Source organism: Podarcis cretensis (genome assembly GCF_951804945.1).
Source record: "Podarcis cretensis genome assembly, chromosome: 16".
NCBI lineage: Eukaryota > Metazoa > Chordata > Lepidosauria > Squamata > Lacertidae > Podarcis > Podarcis cretensis.
In genome coordinates, this window is record NC_137186.1 from 156,423 (window position 1) to 172,617 (window position 16,195).

Sequence of the window (16,195 nt, forward strand, 5' to 3'; positions counted from 1 at the left end):
GTTTTTTTTATTTTAAAATAATATTTATTGCCTTTTCCAACAATTTAAACACTACAAAAAAAGAAAAACCATACAATACAATACAATACAAAAAATACAATACAAAAACACTACATTACACTAACAAAACACTAACATTAAACTAACAAAACAAAACAAACACAATTTAAAACACATCAGATAATTTCAATATCTTATCTTTCTTTTTTTTTGAATAATATTTATTCAGGTTTTAAAACATTACAAAAAAACCAGAAAACACAATACAAAAAAAAAGACATTTCCAAAAAAAATGCAAAAAATAAAAAAGGGAAAAAACAAAAACAGATAAAAAGGAAAAAGAAATAATTAGAAAATACATACAATCAAAACAGAAAAAAAGATAAACCTTTACATAATTTTCTTTCTATGACTTATTTCCTTGACCTCCTCACACCTCCCCTCTTTGTTTTCTAGTTCAAATAGATATTTCAGCAAATCCTTCATCTTTATTTTTATCCTAATAATTTATCTTAATATACTGTAATTTTCCATTCTCTCTTTCACCAATTAGCCATCCACTTTTATTTTATTTAATCTTATTTCTCATTAAAACTGATATATTTAAACCTATTCTCTTAAGACATTTCCCCTAGGGTCATAAAAATTCCATTCCACGATTTCTCCATCTCTCATTAAAAGCAATTTTTTTTTTAATTCTCAATATATACACTTTAAATTCCCAATTTTCTTTCACCGTCTCCCCTCCCCGGTCTCGGCCCCTGCCAACAGTTCCATCAGCTTACAACAGTCCATCAACCTGGAGATCTCAAATCCGAGGCTCTTAAGTCTTTTTCATGTCCCATCTGCCGATCTTCTTGATAATCTTTAATATTATGAAACAGTTCTCGGGGGAGCTCCAACCCAACGATGGTCATATTCCTTCTTATCAAGTCTGCCAGATTTCCATAATTAAAGATAGGGCCCATAAAGTATTCCCGATCTTGTTTCACACTTCTTCCGAGTCCAAAGGCCCCAGAAACTTCGGTCCCCTCCTGGCTCAAATTCATATCCCAAAAGTCATTTGATCCCCACATAGGGTGATCTCTCCACTTTTCATTTTCCAAATCAAGCCAGGCTCCCATCTCCAAAAACTGGCTTCTCCTAATTACAGTCATGTAAGGCCTCAACTTGTAATCCTCCAATTGTCTCTGTAGGGTTAAAGCTCCCCCTTGCATCACTTTGACAACAATTTTCTCCTTCTCTGGTTCTTCAATTTGTTCAATTGAGAAAGATTCTTGTGCCGGATTCTTGTCGACTTCTTTACTGATGCCTACTTTTGTTCCCAAAATATCAACGCTGGTAGCCATGACATCTATCTGTTCATGCAGCTTTCCCAACAGATAAAATGTCCTATTCAATTCAAGCTTAACTTTTTTCTCCGCCGACATCCTTGAAATGTCCAAGGTCAAAGCTAATTTCTCAGAGTTTTTATCTTTAGGCTAATTTCCCAGCTGCATTCTTATGACCATGTCCCAAAACTCCCTCTAGCGGAAAGCAGTCTATCAATCCTTCCAGCACAGTCCCAAAAGTCTCAAATGTAAATTAATAACAATTCCAGTTACCTTTCCTTCTTTTTAGACGCAAAAATGGACAATGGAAACAAAGTCTTTCTTTGTATCTTAACAGCTAGCTGTCAAATTTGACAGCTGTCAAACCTTTCTATTCACCGTTGATGGGCTCCTCGCAGACCTCTCCCGGGTTTGGAGACATGACGCTTCAGTTCCTAAATTTTACCTTCTCCAGCAGGCTTCCCCTGCTTCCAAAGGGAGTGTAAGTAATAGTTTCAATCAGTGAAGTTTTAATCCTTTACGTAGAACTTTCCAAGACCTTAGTTAACAAACTCTTTGCTTCAGTCTATTTACAGAAGGGGGAGGTGGACTTCCTGTTTAGACCTTCCCCCATTCCTTGCCAAATTAAATTGTTTTAAAAACCTAATTTTCCGTTCTACTCACGGGTTGTTGTTTGAAATCCAATTGTCCACAAGAAAAAGTCAGTGCTCTCCGGCAACGGCTGTGCGCTTCACTCCGTAAAAATAGCGGTCGATTCAAAACACCGCGCCGCTCACCCCACGTCGTTTCAAAGCCCCCCAAAAGGGGTTTCTCTGCGGGTAGGGGGGGTGCTCCTGGTGTCAGCCGAATCCCACGTTCCCAGGCTTCCTCTGCCTGGGATTTTTGAAGGGTCTCCGCCTTCGCCGCGGCGGTAAGACCCGATTTTTGCAGAGCAGGTCCCTCTAAGTCAGAGGAGCTCCGCCATTGCCAATGGCACTAACCCGGAAGTCCTCAATATCTTATCTTTCATTCACTTATTTCTGCGACCTCCTCACACCTCCCTTTTTGTATTCCACTTCTATTAATTTATCCAGCAATTCCTTTCCATCTTCCTCTATTTTTAATCCTATAATTATCTTAACACATTCTAACCTTATTTTTCCTTTAATACTCTATTAGTCTATTTATCCTTAATTCCTTATAACATTTCTACTAAAGCCATATAACTTCATTTCAACATTTTCCTAGCATTCATTAATTTTACAATATTTCCGTAAATAGTCTTTAAACTTTTTCCAGTCTTCTTCCACCGACTCTTCTCCCTGGCCTCGGATTCTGCCAGTCATTTCCGCCAATTCCATGTAGTCCATCAACGTCATCTGCCATTCTTCCCGGGTGGGTAAATCTTGTGTCTTCCAATACTTCGCGATGAGAATTCTTGCTGCTGTTGTTGCATACATAAAAAATGTTCTATCCTTCTTTGGCACCAATTGGCCGACCATGCCCAGGAGAAAGGCCTCTGGTTTCTTCAGGAAGGTATATTTAAATACCTTTTTCATTTCGTTATAAATCATCTCCCAGAATGTCTTAATCCTTGGGCATGTCCACCAAAGGTGAAAGAAAGTACCTTCAATCTCATTACATTTCCAACATTTATTATCGGGCAGATGGTAATTTTTTGCAAGCTTGACTGGTGTCATGTACCACCTATAAATCATTTTCATTAAGTTTTCTCTTAGGGCATTAGGTAAAGGTAAAGGTACCCCTGCCCGTACGGGCCAGTCTTGACAGACTCTGGGGTTGTGCGCCCATCTCACTTAAGAGGCCAGGGGCCAGCGCTGTCCGGAGACACTTCCGGGTCACGTGGCCAGCGTGACAAAGCTGCATCTGGCGAGCCAGAGCTGCACACGGAAACGCCGTTTACCTTCCCGCTGGTAAGCGGTCCCTATTTATCTACTTGCACCCGGAGGTACTTTCGAACTGCTAGGTTGGCAGGTGCTGGGACCGAGCAGCGGGAGCGCACCCCGCCACAGGGATTCGAACTGCCGACCTTTCAATCAGCAAGTCCTAGGCGCTGAGGCTTTAACCCACAGCGCCACCTGCGTCCCAGGGCATTACATGCCGTAAATTTCATACCTGTGGTCCATAACTGTTCCCAGTCAGCCATCATTATGTTATGTCCAACATCTTGTGCCCATTTAATCATAGCTGATTTCACCATTTCATCCTGAGTGTTCCATTTCAGAAACAAGTTATACATTCTTGACAAATGCTTGGTTTTGGGGTCAAACAATTCTGTTTCCAATTTTGATTTTTCCACCTGGAAGCCAACTTTTTTGTCCGAATTGTATGCCTCCATTATTTGATAATAATGGAGCCAATCTCGCACTTTATTTTTCAATTTTTCAAAACTCTGCAATTTTATTCTGTCTCCATCTTGTTCCAAAATTTCCCAATATTTCGGCCATTTGGCCTCCATATTGAGTTTTTTCTGTGCCTTCGCTTACATTGGTGACAACCATCTTGGGGTTTTCTTTTCTAACAAATCCTTATATCTTATCCAAACATTAAACAATGCTTTTCTAACAATATGATTTTTAAACGCTTTGTGTGCTTTTACCTTATCATACCACAAATATGCATGCCAACCAAATACGTTATTAAAACCTTCTAAATCCAGCACGTCAGTATTTTCAAGAAGCAGCCATTCTCTCAGCCATCAAAAAGCAGCTGATTCATAATATAGTTTAAGGTCTGGCAGGGCAAATCCACCTCTTTCTTTAGCATCAGTTAATATCTTAAATTTTATTCGAGGCTTCTTGCCCTGCCAAACAAATCTGGAGATATATTTCTGCCACTTCTTGAAACAATCCATCTTATCCAAAATTTGCAATGTTTGAAACAAAAACAACATCCTTGGCAGCACATTCATTTTTATCACAGCAATGATAACTTCAAATTTGTCCATATTTCTAAATCCTTTTTCACTTCAGTCCAACATTTTTCATAATTATCCTTAAATAAATTCACATTTTTGGCTGTCATATTAACCCCTAAATATTTCACTTTCTTAACCAATATCAAACCTGTCTCCTCCTGAAACTTTTCTCTCTCATTCACAGTTAAATTTTTCTCAAAAACCTTAGTTTTCATCTTGTTCGACTTAAAACCTGCTACCTGTCCAAATTCTTGAATCAGTTCCAATACCCTTTTAGTACTAGATTCTGGCTCCTGTAAAGTCAACACTAAGTCATCAGCAAATGCTTTCAGTTTGTACTGTTTAACTCCCACTTGTATACCTTTAACCTCTTGGTCCTTTCTAATCATGTTTAACAAAACCTCAAGGACCGATATAAAGAGCAATGGAGAAATTGGGCAACCTTGTCGTGTCCCTTTCTCAATCTTAAACTCTTCTGTCACCACATTGTTCACAATTAATTTTGCCTTTTGTTCTGAGTAAATTGCACCTATACCATTTTCAAAACCTTGACCTACCCCCATCCCCTGTAGATTCTTCTTCATAAAACTCCAAGAGATGTTGTCAAAGGCTTTCTCTGCATCCACAAATATCAAAACTGCCTTAGTATTGATATTCACTTGTAATTTTTCTAAAATATTAATTATATTCCTCGTGTTGTCAGACAAGTGTCTGCCCGGGAGAAAGCCCGCTTGGTCTTTATGAATTTCTTCTACTAGAACCTTTTTTAGTCTTTTAGCCAAGATGTCTGCAAAAATTTTGTAATCCACATTAAGCAACAATATGGGGCGGTAGTTCTTAAGCTGTGTCTTTTCAGTCTCTGTTTTTGGTATAAGTGTAATATAAGCTTCCTTCCACGACTCTGGTGCCTTTCTCCCTTCCAAAATTTCATTACAGACTTCCTTCAATGGTTGTATTAACCATTCTTTCAAAGATCTGTAATATCTTGAAGTCAAACCATCTGGACTTGGAGATTTACCTAATTGCATATTCTGGATGGCCCCTTCCACCTCCTGATCCGTTATTTTGTAATTCAACATTAGCTGTTTTTCCTGAGAAATTTTGTGTAGTCCATTTATTTTCAGAAATTGATCAATGTCCATTTCTTTCTGCTTCTCCTGTGTATAAAGTTGTTTGAAGTGTCTCTGAAAACACTTCCTGATCTCCACTGGGTTCTGTATATTCTTTCCTTCCACTTCCAAATTCATAATAATATTTAGTTTTTGTCCTTTTTTCATTTGCCAGGCCAATAAATTTCCACACTTATTTGCCGATTCAAATGTCTTTTGCCTCATCTGTTTAATCTTCCATTTTATTTCCTGATTCATCAGCTTTGTATATTGTACTTGGTATAACTTTATCTCTTTCAGAATCTCCTGTGACTTTGGTTTTGTTCTCAGTTTCTTCTCTGCTTCCTCTATTTTTCCCAGGATTTTATCCTTTTTTTCATTCTGAGTTCTCTTCTTAATTGCATTGTTGTATTAGGAATCCCCTCATGACCGCTTTGCTTGCGTCCCAAATTACTCTTTTTTCCACTGTAGTATTCATGTTTATTTCAAAATAGTCTCTTAGAGTTTTTTGGGCCTTCTTGGTCACCTCTTCATTCCTAAACAAGGTATCGTTCATCCTCCATCTAAAAGAACCAGTTGGCATCAATTTCATTTCCATCTTCACAGCATTATGGTCAGAACAAGTTTTGGGGCAGATCACGCAGTAGACGTTCTGCATTTACGGGGTTCTTGGTTTGTTCTTGTTCTTGTTTTTATTATCTATTTTGTGTTTTTATCTTGTATTTTTATACTGTGAACTACCATGAGAATTATGGAGGAAGGGCAGTATACAAATTTAATATGAATGAATAAATGAACCAGGTCATTTAGGGTGGCACCAACACTTTGGAACTCCCTGCCTATTGAGATCAAGCAGGTGGCTCTGCTGGACTCTTTTTGGCTCCTGCTAAAAAATTGCTTGGACAAGCCTACCCAGATGCTTAGAAATGCTGCTGGGAATTTTTTTATCTGTTTTAGTATTTTAACTTCTTGCATGTTCTAAGTATTGGAAATCTTTCTTAATTTTCTCATTTAATCATTTTGTAAACCACTCTGAGGTTCTGTTTTTTCCTTTTTTTGCAATCAATATTGTTATTATTAATGCTTTATATTGTTGTAAATTGCTAAGAGGTGGGGGGGGTAGAGGTTATACAGTGGTACCTCGGGTTACAGACGCTTCAGGTTACAGACTCTACTAACCCAGAAATAGTACTTTGGGTTAAGAACTTTGCTTCAGGATGAGAACAGAAATCGCACAGCGGTGGCGGCAGCAGGTGCAGCGGGAGGCCCCATTAGCTAAAGTGGTACCTCAGGTTAAGAACAGTTTCAGGTTAAGAACGGACCTCCAGAACAAATTAAGTTCTTAACCCGAGGTACCATTGTTTTTAAAAAAATCAAGTGGTGCTTTTATTTACGGTAAGTACTGTACACAGTCTGATCCCAGTGATGCCTGACAGTTGAAGCAGTTTCTCTGAAAAGCCCTGGGTCTTCATAAAGTGATTTATTATGAATTTAGGGTGTTTAAGAAGGTTTTTTTTATACAGTGGCACCTCAGCTTAAGAACTTAATTCATTCTGGAGGTCCGTTCTTAACCTGAAACTGTTCTTAACCTGAAGCACCACTTTAGCTAATGGGGCTGCCGCTACGCGATTTCTGCTCTCATCCTGTAACCCAAGGTACCACTGTATATATATATAAGTCTTACTTTCACTCTGAGGTTTGCCATCCGCTCCCCTTGGTGCTCTGAAAGACAGAGGTGGGCCTTGTGGGAATCCTGGCTTGGCTCTTGTCGGCCAGGCTGCACACTGTGGATCCGCTGCAAATGCACACCTGCTCCTGTCCTCTGCAGCAGGCTTTGGGGCCCTGGGAGTGGCTGCCTTTCAAGGCCTTGGGCCGGATCCGGCAGCAGCAGCAGCAGCAGCAGCAGTCAGGCTCCCTGGTGTTGGGCGAGAGGCTGGTCCCAGTCTCTCCCCAGAGAAAGGCAGATAAGAAAGGAAGAGAAGAAGGGCACTACAGAAGGAGGCCTGGCATCAGCCCAGCTCTAATCTCTGTCCCCGGATGCCAGTATTTACTTGGAGGTGGGGGCAGGCCCTCAGAGGTCATTTTCATTACCTCCTCCTGGGCAACATGAACAGCAAGGCAAAGAGACACAGCTGCCTGCTTCCCACCAGTGGTAAATTTCATCATGGCAGCTGCCACAGCCATGCCCAGAAGGAGACTCCAAGAGTTTGTGTTGATCCACTTTACAGAAAAACTGGCCCCTGGGTTTGTTACCTCCTCCTCCCTCCCCAGCCACTTTCCTTTGGTGTCATGGCTTTTAAGATGGTAGAGAACTGCAAGCTGCTCTGGGCCCTTCTGGGGCTGGAAAGTGGGATTTAAAAAATATTTAAATGGGATATCACCATATATACTCTCTTCCCCTCCAACAGCAGCTGTATGCAGTTTGTTAGCATCATCAGCCCACAGCTGTAGGCTAAAGTCAGCAATAAAACACCCGGTGTGAGTGAAGTTGACTCTTTATTCAAAGAAACCAAAACAGTGCAGGCCTAGAGATCACAGCAACTCTTCCCCGTAGGTAGACCTTGCCCCAATGCGGCCGTTGGGAGGACTGCGCACCGCTCTGCAAGGCTCCTTCCAAGGACTCTGTACCACCGACCACAGCTGCCCACTAAAAATAAAGCAAGGTGACACTCCTCAAAGTTTCCATTTAAGTAGAGACATAAAATGTTGCTTTTTACCTAGATCTATTTGCTTAACATTGTCTGCACTGACCGGCAGCTGCTCCACGGGGTTTCAGAAACAGGAGGCCTTCCCAGACCATCCTGAAAATGCCAGGAATTGAACCAACCTGGTGCCTCCTGTGTGCAGATCATGTGCTCTGCTGCCAAGCATTTGAACTGGTGGCTCTTTGAACTCTCCCTGAAAAAGCTCCCCAGTTGCTTTGCTGTCCAGACGACTACGAGTGGCTGGAAAATGAATGGTCCTGAAAGGGGCTTCCAAGTGCTCAGCTTCCATCTTTCACAAAAGGAGAATCTGGCACCTGCCCAAACTTGCTGCTTCCTTTCTCCGGCTAATGGTGTGTTTGTGGTACATGGACAAAGGCAAGCACAAGAGGAGCAGCCCAGAGAGATGTGGAGGAGAAGGCACTGCGCTCAGGCATCATGTCCAGGGGGGAAAGCCCTGTTTGATCACCTGTTTAAACAGTTCCGTTTCTGTTCCAGAAGGTCTCAATAGCCACGGGTAATATTTGCTCACAGTATTTTGATATCTCAGTGTTTGCTAAGTATGACAAAACACTCACTGGGGGGGGGGCTGTGAGGAGAACCGGGGAGGGATCCTCCAGCTTTGCTTGTCAAAATGGCAAGGGAAGGGTGGTGCTTGGGAGGTGAGGGGCCATTTTGAAAGAGCTACCTGCCCACCTGGCACACACGGGGGCCTGAGGCGCTCTTGGCCCTGAACTAGAGCAAGTCAGCAAGGCCTCGGGACTGGCTGCAAATCGTCTGCCCCAGGTGGTAGTGGGGCGGTCAAAGGATGCTGCCCCATCCCCAATAGGCACCACCAGTGCTATTTTTCTAGAAAAAAAGAGGTGCTGGAACTCACCATGCGCCCCTCTCTTGTTCTCTTAGAATGGCAAATGGCGCCCACCTGAGAGGTGCCAGAACAGAGTTCCGGCTGACAAAAAGCCCTGGTCACCACCCCCTTCGTGTAAAAGGCTTCCCCAGGAACGTGCAGAAATAGACAACCTGCTCAGAAGTCCATCCCCCCATGGCCGCAAAGGGCAGCAAAGGAGACCCTGTCTTGGCGTGGCTCCACTGCTGCTGCTGCTGCCCCTGCTCCTCTCTCATGGTGTGTGTATGTGAAACCTGAAGCCAAATTATCACCTCCAGAGCAACGTTTCAGTCCAAACTGACATTTACTATAAACACCGGGGCTAAATTCTGTAAACGCAAACTTCAAACCCCAAACACTCCACCTGGCAACAAGAGAGGATCAGCTTGGTGCTCTCAGGAGGCACAAGGGAAGGGGAGTGAGGGGGGGCCCAGCTCCCCCCAGAGACCACCAGGCACCAGCCGGGACTCTGGCTTGCCCAGGGAGCCGGGAGAAAGACGGCTGGACAAGGCAAGCTCATGCCTAGAACAGAGGCACTCGGCTGGCACAGTGGACTAGAAGCCACAATCACCTCTCTTCAGATGTGGGTTTTTGTGAGTGACAGGAGCTCAGCAGTGGAACAGCTGCTTGGCATGCAGAAGGTCCCAGGTCCGATTCTCTCTGGCATCGCCAGGCAGAGCTGGGAGAGGACCCTGAGTGTGATGCCCTGGAAAGCCACGGCCACAAAGCGTAGACAGTACTGAACCAGGCAGACCAATGGTCATACTGGGAAGAAGGCAGCCTTCTCCCTATGCCTGTGATCTGATAAAGACTATCATGACGCTGATTGACCAGCTGCAGAGAGTCCACAGCTTTGTCCTCCCAACACCTCAGCACCAGCCGCCTCCCTCTGCCTAATGGTAGGGCAAGGTTTTCAGCCAGCTTTCTCAGTTAAACACCACCATCCCAGTGGGCTGGTGGGGACGGGGTGGGGGCTTCTCGTTAGCTCAAATTGTAGTGCTTCAGGCATGAGCTGCTTTGAGCTTCCCAAGGCAAAACTAGCAGCATGTTAACAAAGGGAGGCCACCTGGGCAGCCTGGCGGGCAGATGCTGGCTGGATTCCGAGGCGATCCTCCTGGCAAGCTGGCCCCATTAGGGCGAGGGTCAGCCTCTTCCATGTCTCCATTCTTGCCTTTCCCACCTGGAGTTAGCTGGAAGCTGCCCCCCACCAACCCACAAAGACTCATCTCTGGTCTAGGGCTCCCCTGCTGCTGCCTCGAGAGTTGCCACCCAGGCCTCCTGTGACTCCCCTCCCTGCAGTCCGTTATGCCCCTGGAATCCAGCAAAGGGGCACAAGGAAGCGCCTTCTCCCCACCAAAGGCTCTCTCAGGCAGCAGGACCTAGGGACAGAGGAAGCTGCCTTGCAACACGTCGGACCCAGTGCCAGATTTACATATAAGCTAAACAAGCTATAGCTTAGGGGCCCACTCTCTTGTGGGACCCCAAAAAATTTAAAGGGAAAAAATGGATGTACATTTCCAAAATATAAAATAAAACTTACATACAGGAACAGTGTTTTGTGTTGTGTAGGCTCCTATGATGTAAGTAATGGGCCCCACCTGCTCCCTAAAATATCACTGGTTTGCTCATTTCTATATATTGGGTGCCTACATTCTGCGTGTGCAAATGGTTTTAGATACCTATTAGGTCCATAAGTTACCATATAGCATACATTCAACACAAAAAACAGCAACAGTTTGTTGTTGACAAAGGACAGCTGGACATATAAAGGGCCCCATGACCTTCAGGAGCTTAGGGCCTCATCAAACCTCAATCCGGCCCTGGTCAGATCACTGGGGCCCATTTAGTACAGCAATACCTACCCTGGCCAGCAGCAGCTCCCCAAGGTTTCAGGCAGGGAGTCTTTAACTTGTGAACACCCAATGAAACTGGTTATTGGAAAATTCAGGTTTGACAAAACGAAGGACTTCTTTGCATAGAGCGCAGTTAAACCACAGAACTCTCTCCAACAAGAGGAAGTTATGGCCAACAGCTGTAAAAGAGGATTAGGCATACAGTGGTACCTCGGGTTAAATACTTAATTCGTTCCGGAGGTCCGTTCTTAACCTGAAACTGTTCTTAACCTGCAGCACCACTTTAGCTAATGGGGCCTCCTGATGCTGCCATGCCGCCGGAGCACAATTTCAGTTCTCATCCTGAAGCAAAGTTCTTAACCCGAGGTACCATTTCTGGGTTAGCGGAGTCTGTAACCTGAAGTGTCTGTAACCTGAAGTGTCTGTAACCCGAGGTACCACTGTATTCAGGGAGGCTAGGCATGATGGCTGTGTGCTGCCTTCATTGCCAGAGGGAGCAATTGCCTTTGAATAATACCAATTTCTGGGCAACACAAGTGGGAAGAGGGGCTTGGGTTGACCTCATTATACACCAGTCAACTCAAGCAGGGCTGGGAAGAGCAGGGTAAGTTTCCAGTTTGCAGCTCTGTGAAACTTGACGGTCCTGGGGGGCTTAAGAGCCACACAGCCTGGTTTCTGCCATTCTGCTCACAGCAGCAATGACCCGGGATCCCTCTTTGCCCACTGCTGGCTCTGCTGCTTGGGGTCTTGTTAAATCCCCACAACTGTCGTTTTCCAGGGAGCCCTGCTGCCACTTACTAGCATCAGACCATCTCTTCCTCCAACCTTTTGCTCCTGACTCAATGGGCTGGGGGTTGAGGGGTGGTTTCCCCTCTTATGTGGGGCAAATTCTTCCCTCAGTTGAGCCAAGCATAACCTGCTTTGCAACAACCTCTGTGTTTTGGTTCTGCTCTGTTTGCCGACAGAGAAAGTTACTTTTGTGTGGTGCCTGGCCTATAAATCCGGCCAGTTTACACAAGATACTTGGGTCCCTGTTCCCTCACACACCTGCTGTCCTCACTTTATCCATAACAGCACAGGTAGGTAGACGCCAAGGGTTGTAGTCCAACCACAGCTGGAGACCCAAGTTAGAGAAATACTGTGTGACTAGGTTGCCAAAGTCTGGCATAAGTGCCCTTGTGGATTACAGCCCACTCACATCTGACAAAGTAAACTGTTGTCCATGAAAGCTTAGGCCATGATAAATATGTTAAGTCTCTAAGGTACCCAAAGTTTTTCATTCATTGATTCATTCATTCACCCTTTCTTCCCAAGGAGCCCAGGGCAGCAAGCAACAAGCAAACAGTTTATTGTTTTAAATAGATTTTTTAGATGTGCTAAAACAATTCCAGTACAGATGCAGACTTTTTATTGAATTTCCCCAGAGGAAAAAAATAAATACTTATGCTCAGCGAAGACCAATAAAACAAACACACAAAGTAATTCTCCCTTCTAGCAGCTAACACACACGATAAACACATCAGTAAATGAGACTCTCCCTTGGCCAAATCATCTATTTAAAAACAAAACACGCAGAAATATGAACACACTCAAGACAACATGAGTCAAACATTTTCTTCCTCTCTTAAATCTTATCCAGAGAGCCAGTTTCACCACCAGCTGGGGGCTTTGTAGCTGCTCTCGTGTGTTTTTTGCGGAGTTTTAATTCTAGCTGCAATTAGTTTATCAGTCAAGAGTTTTCCTGCCTTACATCATTCTTAATAAGCGGATCAGGACAACTGATGGGTTAAATACCAGGAGCTCTTGCCCAGTGAGATCCTTTATTACAATAATTAACACACTCCAAAGGGAAGCTCTTTCCCCCCTCAGACAAGCCCCTCAAATGTGGAACCCAGTCAGCCCGGGGGGGGGCTCTCAGCACCCCCAGCATCACCCAGCTGCCCATGATAGACATTCTGAGAACAACAACCCCCGGCCACCCGGCCTTTATCTGCCATAGTCCTGCATGAAGTGCACGGTGGGTGTTTGTTTGTCCCGGCCAACTCTTGAGCGCGGAATTGGAGATCTCCAAACTCTGCTCTGGGCCGCTTTGCAGGGCGCTTGGTGAGGTGAGCAAGTCGAAGGCTTCTTCTTACCTGGGCTGACGCGTTGGGGAGGAGCGGGGGGGAGAGTTGAGTCTGCAGCAAAGCACCACCTGGGCACCACTACCCCGCCCCCCGCAAAGCACCCCCCCCCGGCAACCCAGCAGCTGCCCAGCTCAGGAGGCACTTACTTTCTGCTGCAGCGGGTTCAGGCGGAGCCAGCCAGAAGAGGCAAAGGATGAGCAGGGCTCCCTTGGTCGGCCAGAAGGCGAGAGCGGGGCTCCCTCCTTTCACCTTCCGCTCCATGGTCCATGAACAACCCAGTTCTGGAGGGCAAAGGAGGAGAGGAGGGGGCAACACTGGGGGGGGGGGTGGAGACGTTGGCTGGGCTCCACTCTCAATCACAAGAGGCCGGGGTTTCTCTTTCATGGGGGGAGGTAGAGAGCCCCCCTCTCACCACAGAGGGTCAGGTCCACAGCAAAGGGGTGAGCAGCAGCCCCTGGGCTCTGGCTGGTCCCTCCCGGGGGCGGCGGCGGCTGCTCTCCATCCTACAGCCCAGAAGCATCTGGCCCCCCTGGGACTCCGGCACCTGGGCACCGGGAAAGGAGGGAGAGTGGGAACATCCCCGCCAGGGCAGCTCAGGGGCGGAGCCAGTCTGCCTTTCTTGCACAGGCAACACAGGACCTTTTGCACACAAGCACAGCTTGCCCGTTGTGGTTGTGTGTGGCGGGGGGGGGGGGGAGAGAGAGAAGCAGCCCGCCTCTTGCTCGAGGGCTAGAGAGCCAGAACTGGGCCAGTTCCAACAGTTTGTTTTCGGTTGTTACTTCAAAATATTTAGCCTGACAACTGGAGCAAGATGAGGTTGGACGGAGGAACTGGCTTCCCTTTCTTGTTTGGGAAATAAGGAAAGGAGTGAGGAGCAGCCGCTGGAGGGAGAGAAAGTGGGGGGCAATCAGGAGGGGTGGGGGGCAGGGAAAGCACCTCAGGGCAGGAACGGGGTGCAGAGGCGAGAAGAGCGGGGCTCAAAAGGGGCGCCAATGAAAGAGGAGCAGAGCAGGGCAGGAAACCGGGCGGGGGGCAGAAGACCAACTGCACTAACTGGCAGGAGCGCCTCCTGTTTGGGAAGGAAGGGCGAAGCTCAGGGGCAGAGCAGCTGCTTGGCATGCAGAGCCCAGGTCCCCACTGGCACCATCTCCGCGTGGGAGATGCCCTGCCCGAAAGCCACGGCTGCCAGCATTGAGATGGACCATTGCTCCGATGCAGTATGTGTAAGGCAGCTTCGTACGTTCCTTATTCAACATTTTCTGAGAGGAGATTTCCTTCTTCTTCTATCTAGAGCACAGAGCAGAAGAAAGTCCCCATTTCACAGGTAGAGCTAAGATTTGTTCCAAGGACAAGGACCTCTCTCTGCTTCTCCAACCAGCCTTGCTGCCCCCTAGGCAACATTTGGGTGCCTTTCCTCTAATCTCTAAACGTGGGGACTCCCCCGTTCAATGCACTCTGCACGTGCTCAGGGGGACTCTTCACTGCAAGCACCAACCCAGCCCTGCCCCTCTGCCCTCCTCAGCATCCCCACTCAGATCCCTCCCAGAGGTTGGCTCTGCAGCTCAGTTAGCTCAGTAGATCACATGAGGTTTCTGTCGGTCGCCTGAATGGCTGAGTCACATGGTACTCATTTCCAGTGGCGTAGCGTGGGTTGTCAGCACACGGGGCAAGGCAAGTAATTTGCACCCCCTAACCCGTGGATTTGCGCCCCCTAACCCTACCCCTAACTCTACCCCCCTGATGTTGCGCCCGGTGCGGCCGGCCCCCCCTGCACCCCCCACGCTAAGCCACTGCTCATTTCCTCTTCCTTCTCAAACCATTTTCCTTTTCTGTCATGTTTTTAGATTGTATGTCTGAGAGCAGGAACTGTCTTTATGTTTTTAAAGTAATTTGTAAGCCACTGGGGGAGCATTTGTGATGGAAGAGCAGGATAAATAATCATTTAAACACACATACTAAATTATAAAAGGTGCAACACTATCCTTCCTATTGGGATTTCTCTGCCTAAGGCAGAGATGTCCTAACTTTAATGGGTACTTGCAGGCCTCCAGACACTGCTGGGACTCTCAGCAGCCGGTGTGTCTGATGCTCTGGGATTATGGGAGTTGTAGTCCAGAAACCTCAAGTGTCGCTTGCGGCTTCCTTACAACCAAACCCTTGCCAACTGCTGACTTTTCAACCAGTCAGAGTGCGGTCCAAGTAAACTCTCATTCACCCCTTCGTGAACTGCAAACTTTGCAGAAAGAAAGTTTTTCCTTTTTACAGGCGTCAGGCTTGGGGTTCATTTTGCAAACAGGCTTGTTAGTTTTCTACACAAAGTTGGGTTTCATTATAAACTCTGTTTGCTCCTTTCTTCACTAAAACTGGAGGAAGGTAACAACCTGCTAGAGACCAAAGGTGGGACTTTAAGGTTAGGGTTCCTGGCCCTTCAGCCACTAGGTTATGTTGTCAAGTTTGGCTTCTATTTGATTTAAAGCCCTACACCTTTAAAGTGCATTTCTGCTCCCACCCACTCCAAGAACCCTGGGAACTGTAGTCACAGAACTACAATTCCCAGCACCCACAACATACCACAGTTCCTAGGATTCTTTAGTGGGAAGTCATGTGCTCTAAATGTGTGGTGTGTGCACAATCTCAAATCTTTTGTGCTTCACCTTCTGGCTGTGAAATAGTTTTCAAATCTGTAAAATTAAAGCTGCTACCTTGAATTGCACCCAGAAGGGCCGCCCAACTTGCTTTCATCAAGACTGAGGGCATGACTGACAGACTGACAGCTCGAAACAGAAAAGGCGTTGGATTATTTAACATGATGAGGGAGTCCCACCCCTTGGCTGCAACTGCCACACTAGTAATCAGGTGGCTGTTTAGTCGCTCCCTGTCTCACTGTGGCTTTCCAAAAGCCAGCCTGTTCAACTTGCTCAATTAACGACTTTAGGTAATGATTTCAAACAGTTCACCCCTGGCAAAACAGGTTGCCTGTGAAGTATCCAGGCAATTGGCTAAGTAACGAGCCACAGAGCAGATAATAATCAATCAGGCACAACTTGACAGATCGTACAAACACTTTAATCCCTGGACAGCCTTTGCCAAAATCTAGGCAGCCAAAGCTGAAACAATGAACAGGCCACACAAAAATCCTGCATCCCCAAAGGTCAGTGCTGCATTGAAGTAAGCGTGGCGTCTGTGATGACTTGTGCTCTTTAAAACTATGTGCATATATATATTGCACGATGCGCACACTCCCTCTCCCGCTGGCCTTCGTGCTCAGTTG

General features: G+C 46.0%; 1 protein-coding gene across 3 annotated transcripts in view; it reads right to left on the minus strand.

Annotated features, from left to right (window-relative positions):
- INSRR (insulin receptor related receptor) overlaps positions 1-13,502 on the minus strand; it is a 45,474-nt gene extending 31,972 nt beyond the window's left edge. Inside the window, exon 1 of one of the 3 annotated variants that reach the window (XM_079957493.1) lies at positions 13,071-13,502. In XM_079957493.1, coding sequence (XP_079813619.1) covers positions 13,071-13,308 — 238 coding nt within the window. In that variant the 5' untranslated portion in view covers positions 13,309-13,502. Of the gene's footprint in view, positions 1-7,041; positions 7,173-13,070 lie in introns of those variants that run through there. The other 2 variants (XM_079957492.1, XM_079957494.1) reach the window with 2 other exon arrangements.
- Between the last annotated feature and the right edge of the window lie 2,693 nt (positions 13,503-16,195).